The sequence below is a fragment of the Aspergillus fijiensis genome (assembly GCF_003184825.1).
Source record: "Aspergillus fijiensis CBS 313.89 unplaced genomic scaffold BO72scaffold_17, whole genome shotgun sequence".
NCBI classification, from domain to species: domain Eukaryota; kingdom Fungi; phylum Ascomycota; class Eurotiomycetes; order Eurotiales; family Aspergillaceae; genus Aspergillus; species Aspergillus fijiensis.
The window spans coordinates 265,831-280,443 of record NW_024468993.1 but is presented as its reverse complement, the minus strand read 5'-3'; the positions used below and the strand labels follow the sequence as shown (position 1 = coordinate 280,443).

At 51.0% G+C, this 14,613-nt stretch overlaps 4 protein-coding genes across 4 annotated transcripts; 1 reads left to right on the top strand and 3 right to left on the bottom strand.

Annotated features, from left to right (window-relative positions):
- Positions 1 to 361: 361 nt before the first annotated feature.
- On the bottom strand, positions 362 to 1,637 carry BO72DRAFT_447104 (putative TIM barrel metal-dependent hydrolase). Its single transcript, XM_040944452.1, has 2 exons — positions 526 to 1,637; positions 362 to 461 (listed from the first exon to the last, which is right to left on the bottom strand). Exon 1 carries the CDS (start codon positions 1,574 to 1,576, stop codon positions 545 to 547), a length of 1,032 nt encoding a protein of 343 aa, XP_040802440.1. The 5' UTR covers positions 1,577 to 1,637; the 3' UTR covers positions 362 to 461; positions 526 to 544.
- An 804-nt stretch (positions 1,638 to 2,441) lies between these two features.
- Positions 2,442 to 4,591, top strand: BO72DRAFT_73869 (putative MFS quinate transporter). The gene is made up of 4 exons (XM_040950663.1): positions 2,442 to 2,760; positions 2,832 to 3,185; positions 3,236 to 3,304; positions 3,367 to 4,591. Exons 1-4 carry the CDS (start codon positions 2,667 to 2,669, stop codon positions 4,461 to 4,463), a joined length of 1,614 nt encoding a protein of 537 aa, XP_040802439.1. The 5' UTR covers positions 2,442 to 2,666; the 3' UTR covers positions 4,464 to 4,591.
- Positions 4,592 to 9,081: 4,490 nt separating this feature from the next.
- Positions 9,082 to 11,955, bottom strand: BO72DRAFT_401931 (putative C6 transcription factor; the record flags this gene model as incomplete). Its single annotated transcript, XM_040942191.1, has 7 exons — positions 9,082 to 9,756; positions 9,819 to 10,126; positions 10,182 to 10,968; positions 11,022 to 11,103; positions 11,162 to 11,573; positions 11,680 to 11,750; positions 11,848 to 11,955. 7 exons carry the CDS (start codon positions 11,953 to 11,955, stop codon positions 9,227 to 9,229), a joined length of 2,298 nt encoding a protein of 765 aa, XP_040802438.1. The 3' UTR covers positions 9,082 to 9,226.
- A 771-nt stretch (positions 11,956 to 12,726) lies between these two features.
- Positions 12,727 to 14,358, bottom strand: BO72DRAFT_447098 (threonine--tRNA ligase MST1). The gene has a single exon (XM_040944451.1). It carries the CDS (start codon positions 14,328 to 14,330, stop codon positions 12,759 to 12,761), a length of 1,572 nt encoding a protein of 523 aa, XP_040802437.1. The 5' UTR covers positions 14,331 to 14,358; the 3' UTR covers positions 12,727 to 12,758.
- Positions 14,359 to 14,613: the final 255 nt, after the last annotated feature.

Here is a 14,613-nt window from a genome sequence, read left to right as displayed (position 1 = left end):
GACGTTTTTCTCGACGCAATAGGCCATCGTACAGCTGGAGGAACTCCCGTACAAGTTAACACTACAGATTATGATCGTTGCAACGTAATAGAGATCTTGATCATAGGTGCTTGAAGGCTGAAGGTTTTCCGGAAGCATGATCTATCTTGAAGCGTTGAAATCAGAACTCAACCATAGTTGAAAAACGCAGATCGGAAGTTCCCCGAAACTAAGGAGAACTGCACTGCAAATTGCAATAGTGTCGCTGGAAGGCGCCCCTACGGCAACGGGGATTAGCGTTAAAACCGTTCGGATAGCCGCGGATTACCCGGGGAACAATTCATCTGCCTCCTTGTTCCCGGCGGGAAAAAAAGGTTATTCTCTCAACTGGTCACACCGCGGCCCGGAACCTGGCCGAGATGACAATCCATACATGGTAATTCTTGATCTGATTGTTTCGGATTCTGCCGTCGATGTTACCGGTGAGCATTATTGCATGTGATCAATGGTATGTGGTATTATGCTAATCTAGTCATGAATCGTAAGGTCGAGTTGTATCAGCGTATCATGCGTCCTCCCCCATCATCTCTTCGGCATTCCGCCGAAATACTCGATCTGCCAGTCCAGGCACACTTTCGCACAAGCGCAGACACGTTTCGGTAAATGGCTCAATGTCCATCCCAGCAAAGCGCGTATGGGGCCAGTCGGTTGCATAGAGAACTCGCTCCGGGGCCACGCGCAGGAATTCTCGCGCCATTACCTCCAGATCGCGGTATTGTCCATCCTTGCTGAGACGGTACGGGGCGGAGATTTTGACGTATGTCTCTCCCGCTTGAAGGAGAGATATCAAAGACGAAAACCCCGCCAGGCTGTATGGATCGAATGGCGATGCACCTTGCAGAGGGCTGTCAGCTCTTGTCAGATCGGGGCTTCCAAAATGATCAATGCACAGCTTGACGCCCAGCTGAGGGACGATCTTCTCAAGCATCGGAACCATGTCTAGCGAGACGTAGACTTGGATGACCCATCCGAGGGACCGGATGACCTGCGCATGTTGCAATAGCACTTCTGCCAAGTCACGTTCATCAAGCACCGTGTCGACTGATTTTAGGTTCACCCGCACGCCCCGTACGCCTATTGAATGCCAATCTGCGAGTGTCTGGGAATCGATTGTTGCCGGATCAATCACCACAACCGCACGCCCGCGAGACGGCCCCACGTGTCGGAGTGCCTCCAAAAGACAGGAATTGTCCGTTCCGTATATTGACGGCTGGACTAGGATGATCTTTCCTATCCCCAAAGAAGATTCGAATGCCATGGCCTCTTCGATCGTATGCTTTGAAGGCGTGTACACCGCGGTGGGGGAGACAGGGAAGCGCTGCGGGTCAACGACGTGCATGTGCGAGTCCCATGTTCCTGAAGGTATGCGATGCTTGATTGGGGAGGCCCGTGTAGTGGCTCTGCGTATATCTCTGTGGTGATAACTGCTCTTGTCTCCTTTGAGCAATGTTGTGCTAAGTAGAACTCGGGGGTTGCCGAAGAGACCAGCCCTGGCCTTGAAGTCTGTGAGCACTTTGGTCATAGAGAGCAAAGTCATGTTACGTGATGCGAAGAATGAGGGAAAGCTGTCAACAGGACATGAGGTTCAACTCGGGACAGAATGAACTCACGAAAGTCGTGTCTTGCAGCCTACCCACTAATCCCTTTATAAAGCACGAGTATCGAGACATGATTGACTTGAAAACCCTGAAACCGCGAGCCGGCAAGGAAATCCCCCGTTCGGCGACAATAATTGTGGATACGTAAGGGATCACGGTAGACTCCGCATCGGCTTGCCGATGGTTTTATAAAATACTGGGGACGGGCCTAGCTCGGCCTAGGCAATAGTTACAGGCCAAGAGCAAGAGAACCAAAGCGAAATATATAGCCGGACTGCCGGAGTTCGCGACCCACTAGGACAGGGCTGATCCCAATAGTATGTATTCTCACTCTTCAGTGATTGTGGGAACCCAGGTCGGACTTTGACCGCGAGCTAGATAGAAAAAGAGATCTGGTATGAAAAAAAGGCCAATGATTGCATTCCGTGTATCCGAAGGAGGTCCGTGACAGGCCTTGAATCATTGAATTGCTGTTGGACTAAGTTGTTCCCGAACAGCTCCTGGAAGAAGTGGCACCTGCCGGTGGGTGCTGGCGGTGCGAGCCGCCGGGTGTTTTCCCGGATATTACTCAGAAACATTTGGGGGTTCTTATGCCTCCTATGATTCGTAGTAAGTCACGAAATAAGTGGAACTCAAAAGGACTTTGTGGTCAAATCATGATGTACTGAGCGCAGACAAGTCACAAAAGGGTGCAGATGAGATGCAGAGAAAGTGGTACAAGAGCATCGGAGAGGAAGGAGAGAGAAGGAAGAAGGCGGAAGTTGACCGAGAGGCAGAAAGTCACGCCCCGCGCGGAGTGGATAATTTCTTCCCCCTCTCGACCTCATCTCGGCTCCTCGTCCACTCTAATCTCGTCGCCTAAATTGTGGTCATTCATAGCGTGACCCTGGCCAAGTGTTCCACTCTCAGCGACTGGAGCTTTCCCCAGATTTTCCTTGATCGGCCTTAATATCTTGTTTTCATCATTATATCCTCAATTGTCCTGGGCTGGTAGCCCGTCTCCACGCGTTGACGTCGCCTGGCGCCATTATGGGATGGGCGCCCCTCGACTGGTCGCGGTGGACTACTAATCCTTTCTACGCCTTGGTCATTCTCATCGTCGCATGTGGAAGCATTCCCAAAGGTATCGTTCGCCAATTGCTCTTTCCCAGTTTGAACTCGTCATCGACTAATAGCTTGTGCTCTGCGCTGCAGGCTACGATGAGGGCGGCTTCAGTGCCAGCACCAAGCTCGAGTCATTTCAAAACGACTACAATCTGGTACGGTCTCACTGGGAACATGATGCTGCTGGATTGGCCAACCGCAAAGCCAACATTACGTCTTTCAATGTGCTAGGAGCAGCTTTTGGCGCCTTGTTCTCTCTGGATTTGAACGACCGCCTCGGCCGATTGCCCGCCTGGCGTTTGGCTTGTCTGGTCTGGGCATCGGGCCTGTTTATTCAGATCTTCTCATCGGGGATTTATGGACTGTTGCTCTTCGCCAGAATATGGGGTGGTCTCGGAGCGGGCGCATTGACAGTGGTCGCTCCGTTGTACCTGTCGGAAATTGGTGGGTGATCGCTTGAGATGTCAAATCTGGACAAAACTAATCGTGCTTAGCTCCTGCGAAGACCAGAGGCTTGGTCGTGAGTACTTTCATGGTCATTTTACTACTTATTCTAGCCATGGGTAGGACAAACTTTTCTACCTCCCTTTGGCCCAATCGTGGTCTAACGTTGGAACCTCGACAGGCTTCTTCATCAATTATGGCGCTACATTGCACATGGCTGCCACCCGCACGCAATACCAATTAGTGCAGTCTATCCCGCTGATACCTGTTGGTATCGCCTTTTTCGCCTCCTTCATGGTTCCAGAAACACCCCGCTACCTAATATCAAAGCGACGCTATCAAGAAGGACGTATCGTCTTGGCTCGTCTTCGTGGCAAGCATATCACCGATCCTGGTGTGGAAGATGAATTTAATGCCATCAATGCTCAAGTGCGAGAAAAGGCAGCAGATTTGAAATCGGTCACACATTGGCAAGCATTCAAAGAATCTCAGATCAATCCCAACTATCGCCAGCGATTCTGGCTTCTAATGATCATCCAAACGATAGCGCAATGGACCGGAGGTAACGGAATCACCTACTATATTGCCACTATTTTCCAGTATGCTGGCGTCACTGGGAATGCTAATTCTCTGATATCTTCTGGCATTTATGGAATCATCAAACTTGTCTTCACCATGGCTTTTACCTGGGGCTTGATTGATTACCTGGGTCGCCGCCGCTGCACCTTGGCTGGGCTAACCCTCCAACTGGTTGCCCACGTATACATGGGTATCTACATGGGTCTCCGACCCGGTTCGAGCCACAATCAGTCGGCCTCCAATGCTGCTATTGCCTCCGTTTTTGTCTATGCCATTGGCTGGTCCATCGGCCTTTGCACTGTTCCCTATCTCTACGGAGCGGAAATCTTCCCCACCCGCATACGTAATGTTTGTTACGCTCTGAGCATGACGCTGCATTGGTTCTTTCAGTTTGCCGTCGTGCGGGTCACGCCGAATATGTTTGTCTCCTTGCATATTTGGGGTGCTTACCTCTTTTGGTCCATCATTTGCTTTTCGGGACTCATCATCCTTGGTGTATTGATGCCGGAGACTAAAGGCGTTCCCATGGAGCGCATGGGGGACCTCTTTGACTACCCGTGGTACTTACGCTGGCGTGCCAAACCGAAAGATGTCCCAATCGCTTCGTCCTCTGCGGCTGATACTGGCTCTTATACCGCTCTCCCGGGTCATTCTGACCATAAACATGCTGACTCCAAGGATCGACATTGCCAACCTTGAGTCAAATGAAAGGGAAACGCCCTTCGCCAATCAATCTAGAAGTTAAATTTTCATGTGTTGTGGGAGTATTTGCTTCTCAAAAGCTTCCCTCTCATCCCTTGTCTACGAAGTAACAATCTACACCACCAACGCCGATACCAGTTTTGACGGAATTATCCAGTGCAGAGATGCATTTCATAGTCACACAAACAAGATGTTCTGTCATTTATACATAATTGTCGTACCCAAGTATAGCCACGCAGAAGGCGACTTGTGTTCACTCATCTGATTCGACCGCGGGCTTATGATTCTCATAGTAAGGCTCCAAAAGCTGGATGATTTCATCATGTTCCTCGCCCTCGGCATAAAACAGCGGATCTGTGTCCATGTCATCTCCTTCCATGCCGTCGAAAGGAAGTTCATCAAGCAACGCGCGTACCACTCCGACATGGCCTTCCCGGGAAGACTCAATCAAAGCTCTCCAGACATGGTCCTTCCTGACTTCAGCGGAGCCAATATTGCACTCCAAGAACAGCTTGAGCATCGCTTCATTGCCAAAATCCGCTGCAAGAACCAAAGGGGGATACTCAGTGATACTATACGTATCCGAATAGGGATTCGCGCCTTTTGAGAGCAGCAGTTCAGCCAATTCTAGATTGTCGTCGCCTACAGCGAAGATCAAGGGTGATTCGTCGCCCCCTTCATTTGGCGAGGCGCCCCTCTCCAACAGCAGCGCCACAATGGAATCATAGCTCTCCGCTGCAGCAATCGACATAGGCGTCCGGCCATTTTCGTCCTTCATATCTGGATATGCACCGGCGTCTAAAAGCAAAGACACGATGGATTCATGTCCCCCAGAAGCTGCGTATGAGATGGGTGCCATTCCAACCTCATCGCCTAGATCTATGCGAACCTTTCTCTCAATGAGAAGTTCTGCAACGTCGAAATGTCCCTCTTCTGCAGCCCACGACAGAGGCGTTCGACCAAAGGCATCCAAAGGGTCTGGGTCGGCGTTCTCTTCCAGTAGGAGTTTCACCGTGTCTGTCTGCCCCTTGTACGCAGCGATAGCGAGTGCTGTCATTCCATTTTCATCTTGCTCGTTCAAGCTAGCGCCCTGCTTTACCAGAGATTTTACATCGTCTTCACGAGAGCTTTCGATCGCCCAAATTAGGAAATCACCCCGGTCTTGATGGTCACTCGTCTCGGGAACTGAGAGTCCACTGATTTGGGACCGAGTTTGCAGCGGCTCAGGCCTGCTAGCAGGGGCAGCGCTTGGCTCACGGAGCAAGGCTGCCCTGTCACGCTTTCTCTCTTCATCGATGAATGCGTGTTTTCTCTTCAACATCTCAACCACCGGCGCGTGCCCTTTCTCAACAGCCCAAGCAAGAGGTGTGCGACCATGGACCGCATCTTTCACTTCTATGTTGGCATTGTGTCGTAGCAAATTGGCGATAGTTTTGGCGTGGCCGTGTATCGCGGCCCACAATAGAGGAGTCCGACGCGACGTGTCGGCCAGGTCCACCGCGGCATTGCCATCGTCCATTAATGCCTTGCAAACATTCTCAAAGCCTCGCTCCGCCGCTAATGACAAAGGAGTCCGACCAAGGCCCTCGGTATCCTGGACATTCGGATCGGCTCCTGCTGCCAGTAAAGCACGAACTGCACGATCAGAGGCACCTTGCGTCGCCAGCATTAGTGGGGTGAGACTAAGCGCATCCCGCGATTCAATATCGGCGCCAGCCAAGACCAATTCGTTGATGACACCTGCGTGTCCATGCTCTGCTGCCTGGGCCAGGGGTGTTCGACCCTGATTATCACGGACATTGACGTCGGCGTTTCGGTGGATGAGCAGCTTGACCGCATCCCAGTAATTGTTCTCCGCAGCCCAGAACAATGCGGTTCGGCCAGATGCCTCATGGCGAAAGTTCACATCCTGACCTTCTTCCTGCAACAGCCTTGTGATTTTGGCCGTCTCTCCGCCTGCTGCTGCGACAAAAAGAGGGAGCTCCCATGGAAGCGGCACTTCCGCCATCTTCTTCCGTCTCCGATAGGAGGAGAGCTGTGCCAACAGTGAAGCGATAAGGGGAAGATTTGATTAGGATGTTGTCTTCGAGGAGACTCGCTTTATATGCCTATTTGGGGAGCAACTTGATTTAGATAAGTAGACGTTAAGTTAACTTTTGCATTCTGTGAACCTTAATCCTTGGGCAAGCAAGAGGAAGACAATCAAGAGAATCCATCGAAGTAGACCAAGACTCTTGGCCTCCTAGAAATGAATCGATCATTGGATCGCGGGGGTTTGTCGGGAAAACTGGGAGGAGATTATGTTTATAGCTTTCTGGCTCTGTTTGAGACATTTCCGAGACCGAACCAACAAGCATCTCGATGGTGGGACCAACCTTATTCTATTCTATGTCTTGGCCCACGCGATCTCGAACCCTATTGGTGACAACGCACGCTTCTTCTGGCGGAGGTTCATACGAGAAGCTTTCGATGCCTTCAATACCAGGATCAGAAAACTTGAGACAACAGCAAATGTTGCACCCTAGGTGACATTGGAAGGTAGGGTCAGAGTCTCTCCTATCAGCGAAAGACCAAACGAGAAGAAAAGAAAGGAGGCATGAAAAAGCACATACTCTCTCAAATCTGCACCACAAGATTGCAAGCTCCAAACAGAAACTGGCAGCCCGAAGTGAAAGCAAAACGGCACAGGCAGCAGAGCCTGCACACGTAGATGTGGTCAGCCATTCGCCAACTGGTCTTAGCAGAACAAGTATTCTTCCTAGCTTCTTGCACCGCCAGATTCAAGGCACCCTTTCTGACTCGTCAGCTTATCCTCTCTTGCCATGTGTGAAGCTGTTGTTGCTCCATTAGGCATAGTACATGGCAAGGGGTTTTACCATAGTACTTTCAAAGCCTGACTGTCTTCCAAGGATTGGGAACAAGATGGCGGTCAAACTACAAGACAAATTGCCCGGTCTCTATGGTTAAGGCCTTTCAGAGTTCGCTTTCCACTATCTTAGAATGAATGCTGCTCCTTACGATCTCAGAGATGTTTTGCATATGTCTGTCTTTAATTTAAGCTTAGCACGATGCATCAGATCACAAAAACCATTATCCAGCAACAGCGTAACCAATATCCACACCAAGTATACGATTGAACGGTGCTGTTGTTTAGCCAGATAGATGCACCCTGCTCTTCTGGATTGGGTGCCCTTGTTAGGTCCTCTTCCGTGAGTACCATTGTGCCTAATCAGCGTAGAAGAGTACTATAATTATAATATCTATTGATATATCTATCATAGTCTCTACTCTTTAAAACAATCGTATTTTGGATGACTACCCCTGGCCAAGGCTGTATTGTGATGCGGAAGTTTCCGTACTCGCAACCCTTTACGGATAGATATCCTAGGGTTTCCGTATGTAACAGCCCAGGTGGCTTTGCCCCAGGCCCCGTGATTGCGAGATGAACTCGTCAGAGATAACGAATTGTGCTAGACGATCGCCAGCAGTCCAGTCTATGTGGGATGTTATACTCCTATTTGCAGACTTATGAAGACTTTGTCTATGCTATCATATAACTCTTGCAGCTACTACATACACCGCTTGGCCTCGAAATTACTACAGTATTCAGTCAGGATATTCGGGCGCTGTAGCTCAGACGGCCACGAAGAGGCATGGCGTAGTATTGTTAGCATCCTGTCAAGCATGGGTACTGTACACCACCCCTGCTCTGCAAGTCACAAGTATCCCAGGTCCCATGAGTCCATACCTCATTGTTCTTGATTGATGGTAGTACCGGTTCACTCTGAAGACCGGTAACTAAGTTATGTATGCTGACATAAACCGAACGGACATGGGAGTAGAATTGCTGAACTGTTTTCACAACGTACTTCTCAGTATAGAAACTAATTTTAGACCAAGGTACGTATCTTAATCGATAGCTAGTCATTACATGGATGAGAAGGCTGGATGTACAGTCCTCTTGGAATGTTTCGCAGCCGCTCTGTCCTAGCCACGACTACCCTGCAGGCCAAACCAACCCTTACTGAGCCGTGAGCATTCTGGATTGTCCTTGGAGGATGCTCTTACCCAGGTATACTAGCCCCCGTATCCAGTAAGCAGTTAAGCTTGCGTCAGGTCGTGACACAAGCTACAGTTCACGGTGCAGCGCTTTAAGGGAATCCCACATACCTGGTCTGGCATGGTCGAGCCAAGACTCCCGGATATTCCTCGTCCCCGGCACTGCCGATGTCTTTGTAAAGATCACGGCGGTTTGTCGAGGCACGCGGTATCAATTGGACCTTGTAATGTTTACCGGTTTGAGAGCTCGATTCAGCTCACAGTCTTTGTGTACTAGGGGGCAGTAAGCTTGCCATATCGGTCTGTTATCTTGTTGATCTCTGGACATTCCGATCTTCTATGTTGCCTATTCATATACTCAGGATGGAAACTATCTGCGATAGGGAAATAAAACGATGATGCTCCTGATCCTATCTTACGGATAACTCTTGTGTACTTGAGAATGTTGCGTCTTGAAAACCTACAGTGCTGAATATGGACATAGATGTAGCTTGGTGAGATTTTGACGATCTCAAATTGAACATTTCTCTAAGTGCATTGCTCGCAATGTGATGGTATAAATGACATTATCTGATTCTACAGAATTGTCCGAACGTTTTCATGTGAGCTATCACTCTAGCACGACCAGAGATTATCTACTCCACTAATATACCCGCTTGAGTCTATTATATCCGATACCTGTATATAATTAAATATATGCATCACTGTCGGTTCCATCCGTAATCAACAGCTGGGGTCATGTTCGTCGTCATCGGCTCCGCATACGAAAAAGCCTCGAAGACCTCGGGTGTGATCTCGTAGGAACCCGGGTTATCAAGCGTCATGACGGCATTAGGCATCCCGCCTAACATGTGCGTATTCGCCATCTGCGGTACGCTGGACTGGGAGAGCTCGAAATCGGCAACTGGTTGATGGTAGGTAGAAGTGGGAAGACTGGGTGCTGCGGCTGCTGATGTCAACCCTGCGGGGTGAAGGAGGCTGGACGCCATATGTTGGTTAGAGTGTTGGGGCTGGTGGGCGGGAGACAGACGGCTTGGAGTATTAGAGAGCGTCGCTGGAATCGAGGAGCTGTGTGAGGTGTGCGGTCGGGATTGAGGCTGGGATTGTGGTTGAGAGATAGTCTGTGACGGTTCGGGTTGTGGGGGTTGAGACAGTGGCGGAAGGACAATGTGAAGGTCAATTTGGAGCTTCTGCAGCTCCTGGTAGATGAGGCTGAGAGCTGTGGTGATGACTATCATAGCAAAGGGTTAATTTGTGTGGAATTCATACACCCTGGATTGATCATAAGCATACCAGGATTTGAGCCCTTCACCCGCTCCAGTGCGTATATGCAGAACTTGAGCTTATCAAGGGTGCCCTGAGCGGCATACTTTAGGGCCTGAATTTCCAAAAGATATATGGATGCTGCGGTGTAGACACTGTATGCGAGGGAGAGGACCACATGCATATCCCCGAAAGTGCGACGATATAGGTCGTAAAGTGATAAAATGGCCGTTGCGGACGTCATACATTGGACAAGGTGGCTCTTGTCGTAGGACTTGTTTGTCTTGGAGCATAGAACCGGTCGGTGCAGCAGGATGTTGATGGTATGGTACAGGCAGCTGGAGGGGGACATGTGGTCAGTAATCGCCACAGGAAGTCAAGGTTGAGACATACTTGAGTGTCACAATGTGGCTTGGAGGAGAATAAGGTGGGAGGTCTGTGGCCTGCAGCTTCAAAAAATGAGGTAAATCATCCCACCATTCGGCCAAGTTCTTCGCTTGTTCCTCGATGCACTCGTAAAACTCCGCCTCCGTGACCTGCCGAATGGGGTCGTAAATGTGGATAAGAATCTGGTTGAGAATCTCGGCTAGGCCACACATCTTCATGAAACATGAAGTAGAATGGGCTTGAGTGGGTGGATAGTGCGTGCCATCAGGAAATTCGACACCGTGGGGTGTCCAGATCTCAACTTCCGCCGTATCATCCAGAATTGTTCTCGGAGGGCTGACGCGAGATTGTTGCATGGTCGGAGCTCGTCCGAAGTATAGACAGATCAGCTTATCCCAGAAATAACAGCTCCAGAAAAGACGGTTCCTGATCTCAATGTCTTCGTCGCTCAGGTGCGCGCTGTCGGAGTATTTGCGGCTGTCGATTGAAATTCCCAGATCATCCAACATGCGAAAGGCCATTCCACTGTATAGCCATGCCTGGGTTCGATTGCCTCGCCCACATTCCTGGGCACTGAGAAGGAGCAGGGTCTGGATAGTCGGTATATCAAAGCATCCGGCTTTCAACGAGTCGTAGAGACCTGCCACGGCACGATGCGAGAACTGCGCACCGCCTTCAAAGGAATCAAGAATCGGGCCAATCTTCGGTTCTGCCTTGCACCATCTTACCGAATGGGAAAGTATGGCATTGAGAAGAGCTTCGGAGAAATAGGGGCCGTTGATTTTCATATCACCTATGATTGTGTCAGTTGGGCTTTTTATTTATGCCAAGGAGACGGCAACAGACGGGTGAAGGTAGGTCGGTAGACAAAATTGAAGAGCGGCTGGATCCAGCACCAGTGCGAGTCAAGAAGATATTGAAATGGCTCCTGGGTTGAAATGGATGTCAGTGAATCTCCTGCCTGGAAAAAAAGCAAAGAGTCTTACCGGCATGGTCGCCAGCTGTTCATAAGCACGTTCCCGCCATGCATTATTGATCAGCCTTTCCTTGCGACCTTCCAGGTGCATAGCCAGGTGAGATGTTGAGGAAGCCTCGGTGACAACACCACTTGGAAGCTGGAATAGGCTGGTTGGACCGTGAAAGGATATTCGTCCATCATACTCGACCTTCAACCCCTCGAAGTCTCTGGTGAGATTCTGGTCATCGTCTTCCTCCTCTTTTATGCGGGTACGCCGTCCGGGACTTGCGCTAGATTCCCCTATGGAAGCAGAGGAAGCCCGAGAAGCCCCTTTCAGTCCCACGGGCTCCAGGGGTTGTTGGCTGCGTAGCTTGGTGAGCGCATCCTCCAGCTGCGCCACTCGCGATTCTAGTTGTTTCGTATATGATAAGGTCGGAGCCCTAAGATCAACAAGTCAATAAAGGTCGACGGGGTTGCTAAGAAATGCAGTATGAACGCGTGGGGGGTAGAGGCAATCAGCAAGAAGGGGCACTGAGGGGAACTCACAGACTATAGACGCAGACTTCCCCGCGTGCTGCACACCGTGAACATGATGGGCTAGCCCCATTGCATTTAACCTAGCCGAACATGATCAATAAGCAGTCCTAATAGCTAAGCCATGAGAGCCATTCAAGCTCTGTCTTGGAGTGATTGGAACTTAATCTCGGAGGTCACCCGAGGCTGGGATGAGGGGGGAGGGGAACCCACCTTTCGCTTGCGACAAGCCTCGCAGGAGAAGGCGCTTTTCCGGGGAAGATTGGTCTTGGCTGGCACCTCGGCCATATCCGACTGATTGGATTCTACGACCATGGAGTGGGATACTCCTGGCAAACCATGAATGAAGATACAAGGGGCACAATTCCCTCCATGTGTAAAGAAGAAGAGAGGGGAAAAAATCGACGGTTGGCGCGAAGGGAGAGCGGGGGTTGGAGTAGGAGGAAAGAGAAGGCGAGAGAGAGAGAGAGCGGCGTGAGTGCGGCGCGAGTGGGGTCAGAAGCGCGGCAGCGTGACAAGAAACCCAAAAAACCGCAGCGATTGAGGTGCGGTGGTGGGCGCACTCTATTTCCAGAATGGGTCGTCCGTGGGGCGATTTGATGATGGCTTGATCTCCAAGAGCTTTCTGCACCAATTGGCGCTCTATCATTCTCGCCGTAGTTGTGGCTGGACCCGGATGGTTATCGTTCCTGGCATAATTTTTGTTCTCTAGCGTAAGACCTTCATTGTGCGATCCTTTCCAAAGTGCGAGTAGGAAGATTGTAGGGTTGGAGGCATCGGGATGCGAGGTGGGATTCGGAATGACGATATGAGTCCAGTCTTTCTCAGCCAATCAACAGCCCGACACCGGAGCTAAACCGCCAGTGGCGGCCACCAGAATCAGGCAGACCCTCTCGGGGTCGGCGCCGAATTAAGCTTAAAAACCCGTAGTGTCACGTGCCCGATGCTGGTGAGACCACATTGGGTTAAGGCTGCTTTAGTCAGCGGGTCGATCATCCGGGCTAGAAGTGAAGCTATCTGTATCATATCAGATAGATAATAAATCATAACATATTACATGGGTTATTCGCCTATATACACATGGCCCACTATCACACAAACTGCCGCTCCAGCTGCACCAGCAGCCCATGCACATCATCTACTGGCAAGGGGACAGCCCGAGGATTCTGCAGCGCCTTCTCGCCGAAACATTGAGCTACGGCAGTCTGCAGCCTCTCTGCGTTCCGATCAGACTTGCTCTGCAGCTGACCAGTAATATCGACCGTGATGCGGGATGCAGCGGCATCCTTGGGCCCCATGATGAAGATAAGGTTGTACTTCATCTGCTTGGCCCGTTGGATCTTCTTGCTCAGAGTCTGGCTGCTGGTGTCGACATCGATGAGGAAAGTCGAGTCGGTGAAAGATAGAGGCTGAGGGGCCCCTCCCGTCTGATCCGACTGAAGGGCGCGGAATCCGGAGATCTTGGCAGCAGCGTGCTGTGCCTTTTGAACAACCGCCTCATCCTGGTTGACAGTGAGGATAATTCCCTGTCGTGGAGACAACCAGAACGGCCAACGACCAGCATATTGTTCAATCAGCAGGGCCAGGAATCGTTCCAACGAGCCGAAGTTCGCCCTGTGGATCATCACGGGCGTCGCCCTGCCGGGTGTCTCCGGGTTGTAGTCTGGCTCGCCTTCGGCCACCTGGTATTCCAGTCCGAATCGCTGGGGCAGGTTCATATCAAGCTGGATTGTAGATAGCTGATGATACTTGCCAGCCTGGTCCTGAAGCTGAATATCAATCTTGGGCCCATAGAAGGCACCGTCGCCCTCGTTCAAAGCCCATTCTCGGCCGGTATCGTTGAGTGCATCACGGAGCTGGCTTTCGGCGCTGTCCCACAACTCTAAGCTTCCAATAAAGTCCTTCTCAGGTCTAGTAGAAAGAGCCAGCCGATATGGTCCAAGTCCAAAGGTCGTCATTACCAAGTCCACAAAGCCAAGCGCCGAGGCAATCTCTCCTTTGATCTGCTGTGGCCGGCAGAAAATATGACCGTCATCCTGGTGAAACCGGCGAACACGGGTTAGGCCACTTAGCGAGCCCGAGATCTCGTTGCGATGAAGGGGGCTGAAGTCGGCGTAGCGGATGGGAAGTTCGCGGTAAGAATGGGTCTGCGATTTGAACAACAGACAGTGACCAGGGCAGTTCATCGGTTTCAGGCCATAGGACTCGTCCTCGCCCGCCTCTCCCTCCGTTTCTCCCGTAGCTCCGCGACCGCGGACCTCGTACATATCATCCTTGTAATTCTGCCAGTGACCCGACACTTCCCAGAGTGAACGCTTGTATATTGTCGGAGTCAGAACCTCACGGAAACCGTACTGGAGGTATTGTGTGCGGAGGAAAGTGATAAGTTTGTTGATGATATGTGTGCCATTTGGAAGAAAGAGCGGCGATCCGGGACTGTAGATGGAAGTGGTGAAGAGGTCCTGGGCGGTTCCCAGCGCGCGATAATCGGCCGAGGTCTGGGGTTGGTCGGATTTGGGATCAGGGCACGATGAACAAGGCCGCGACGACGTGGAGGAGAGCCATTGGACTCGCGTGGATGGCCAGCGCACGAGCGATGACCTGTGTAGTAGGTTGGTTCGTGACAGCGATGCCTGGCGTAGCAGGGGAGTTAGTTGTCGCATGGTGAGGAGCTCGGGGTGGAACGTTGAGCAGATGAAGCTGGAGGATTTTCCTCGGCCGCCCGTGACTCGACGCGATCGGCCCGATTTGGCATCGCGTTCCCGTGACGGATTGTCTTCCCCCCCACCATCCACCGCGTCCTGAAGATGATCCCAGATCTATATCTTTCTATTGCCTAGACCCTCATGATTTTGAATGTTGTTGATGATTACGATGATGAAACAAGTGTCATGCTTCTGAAAATCTCTCTGTGGCTATCGTACATCGCAGGTTAAAACTTCAATC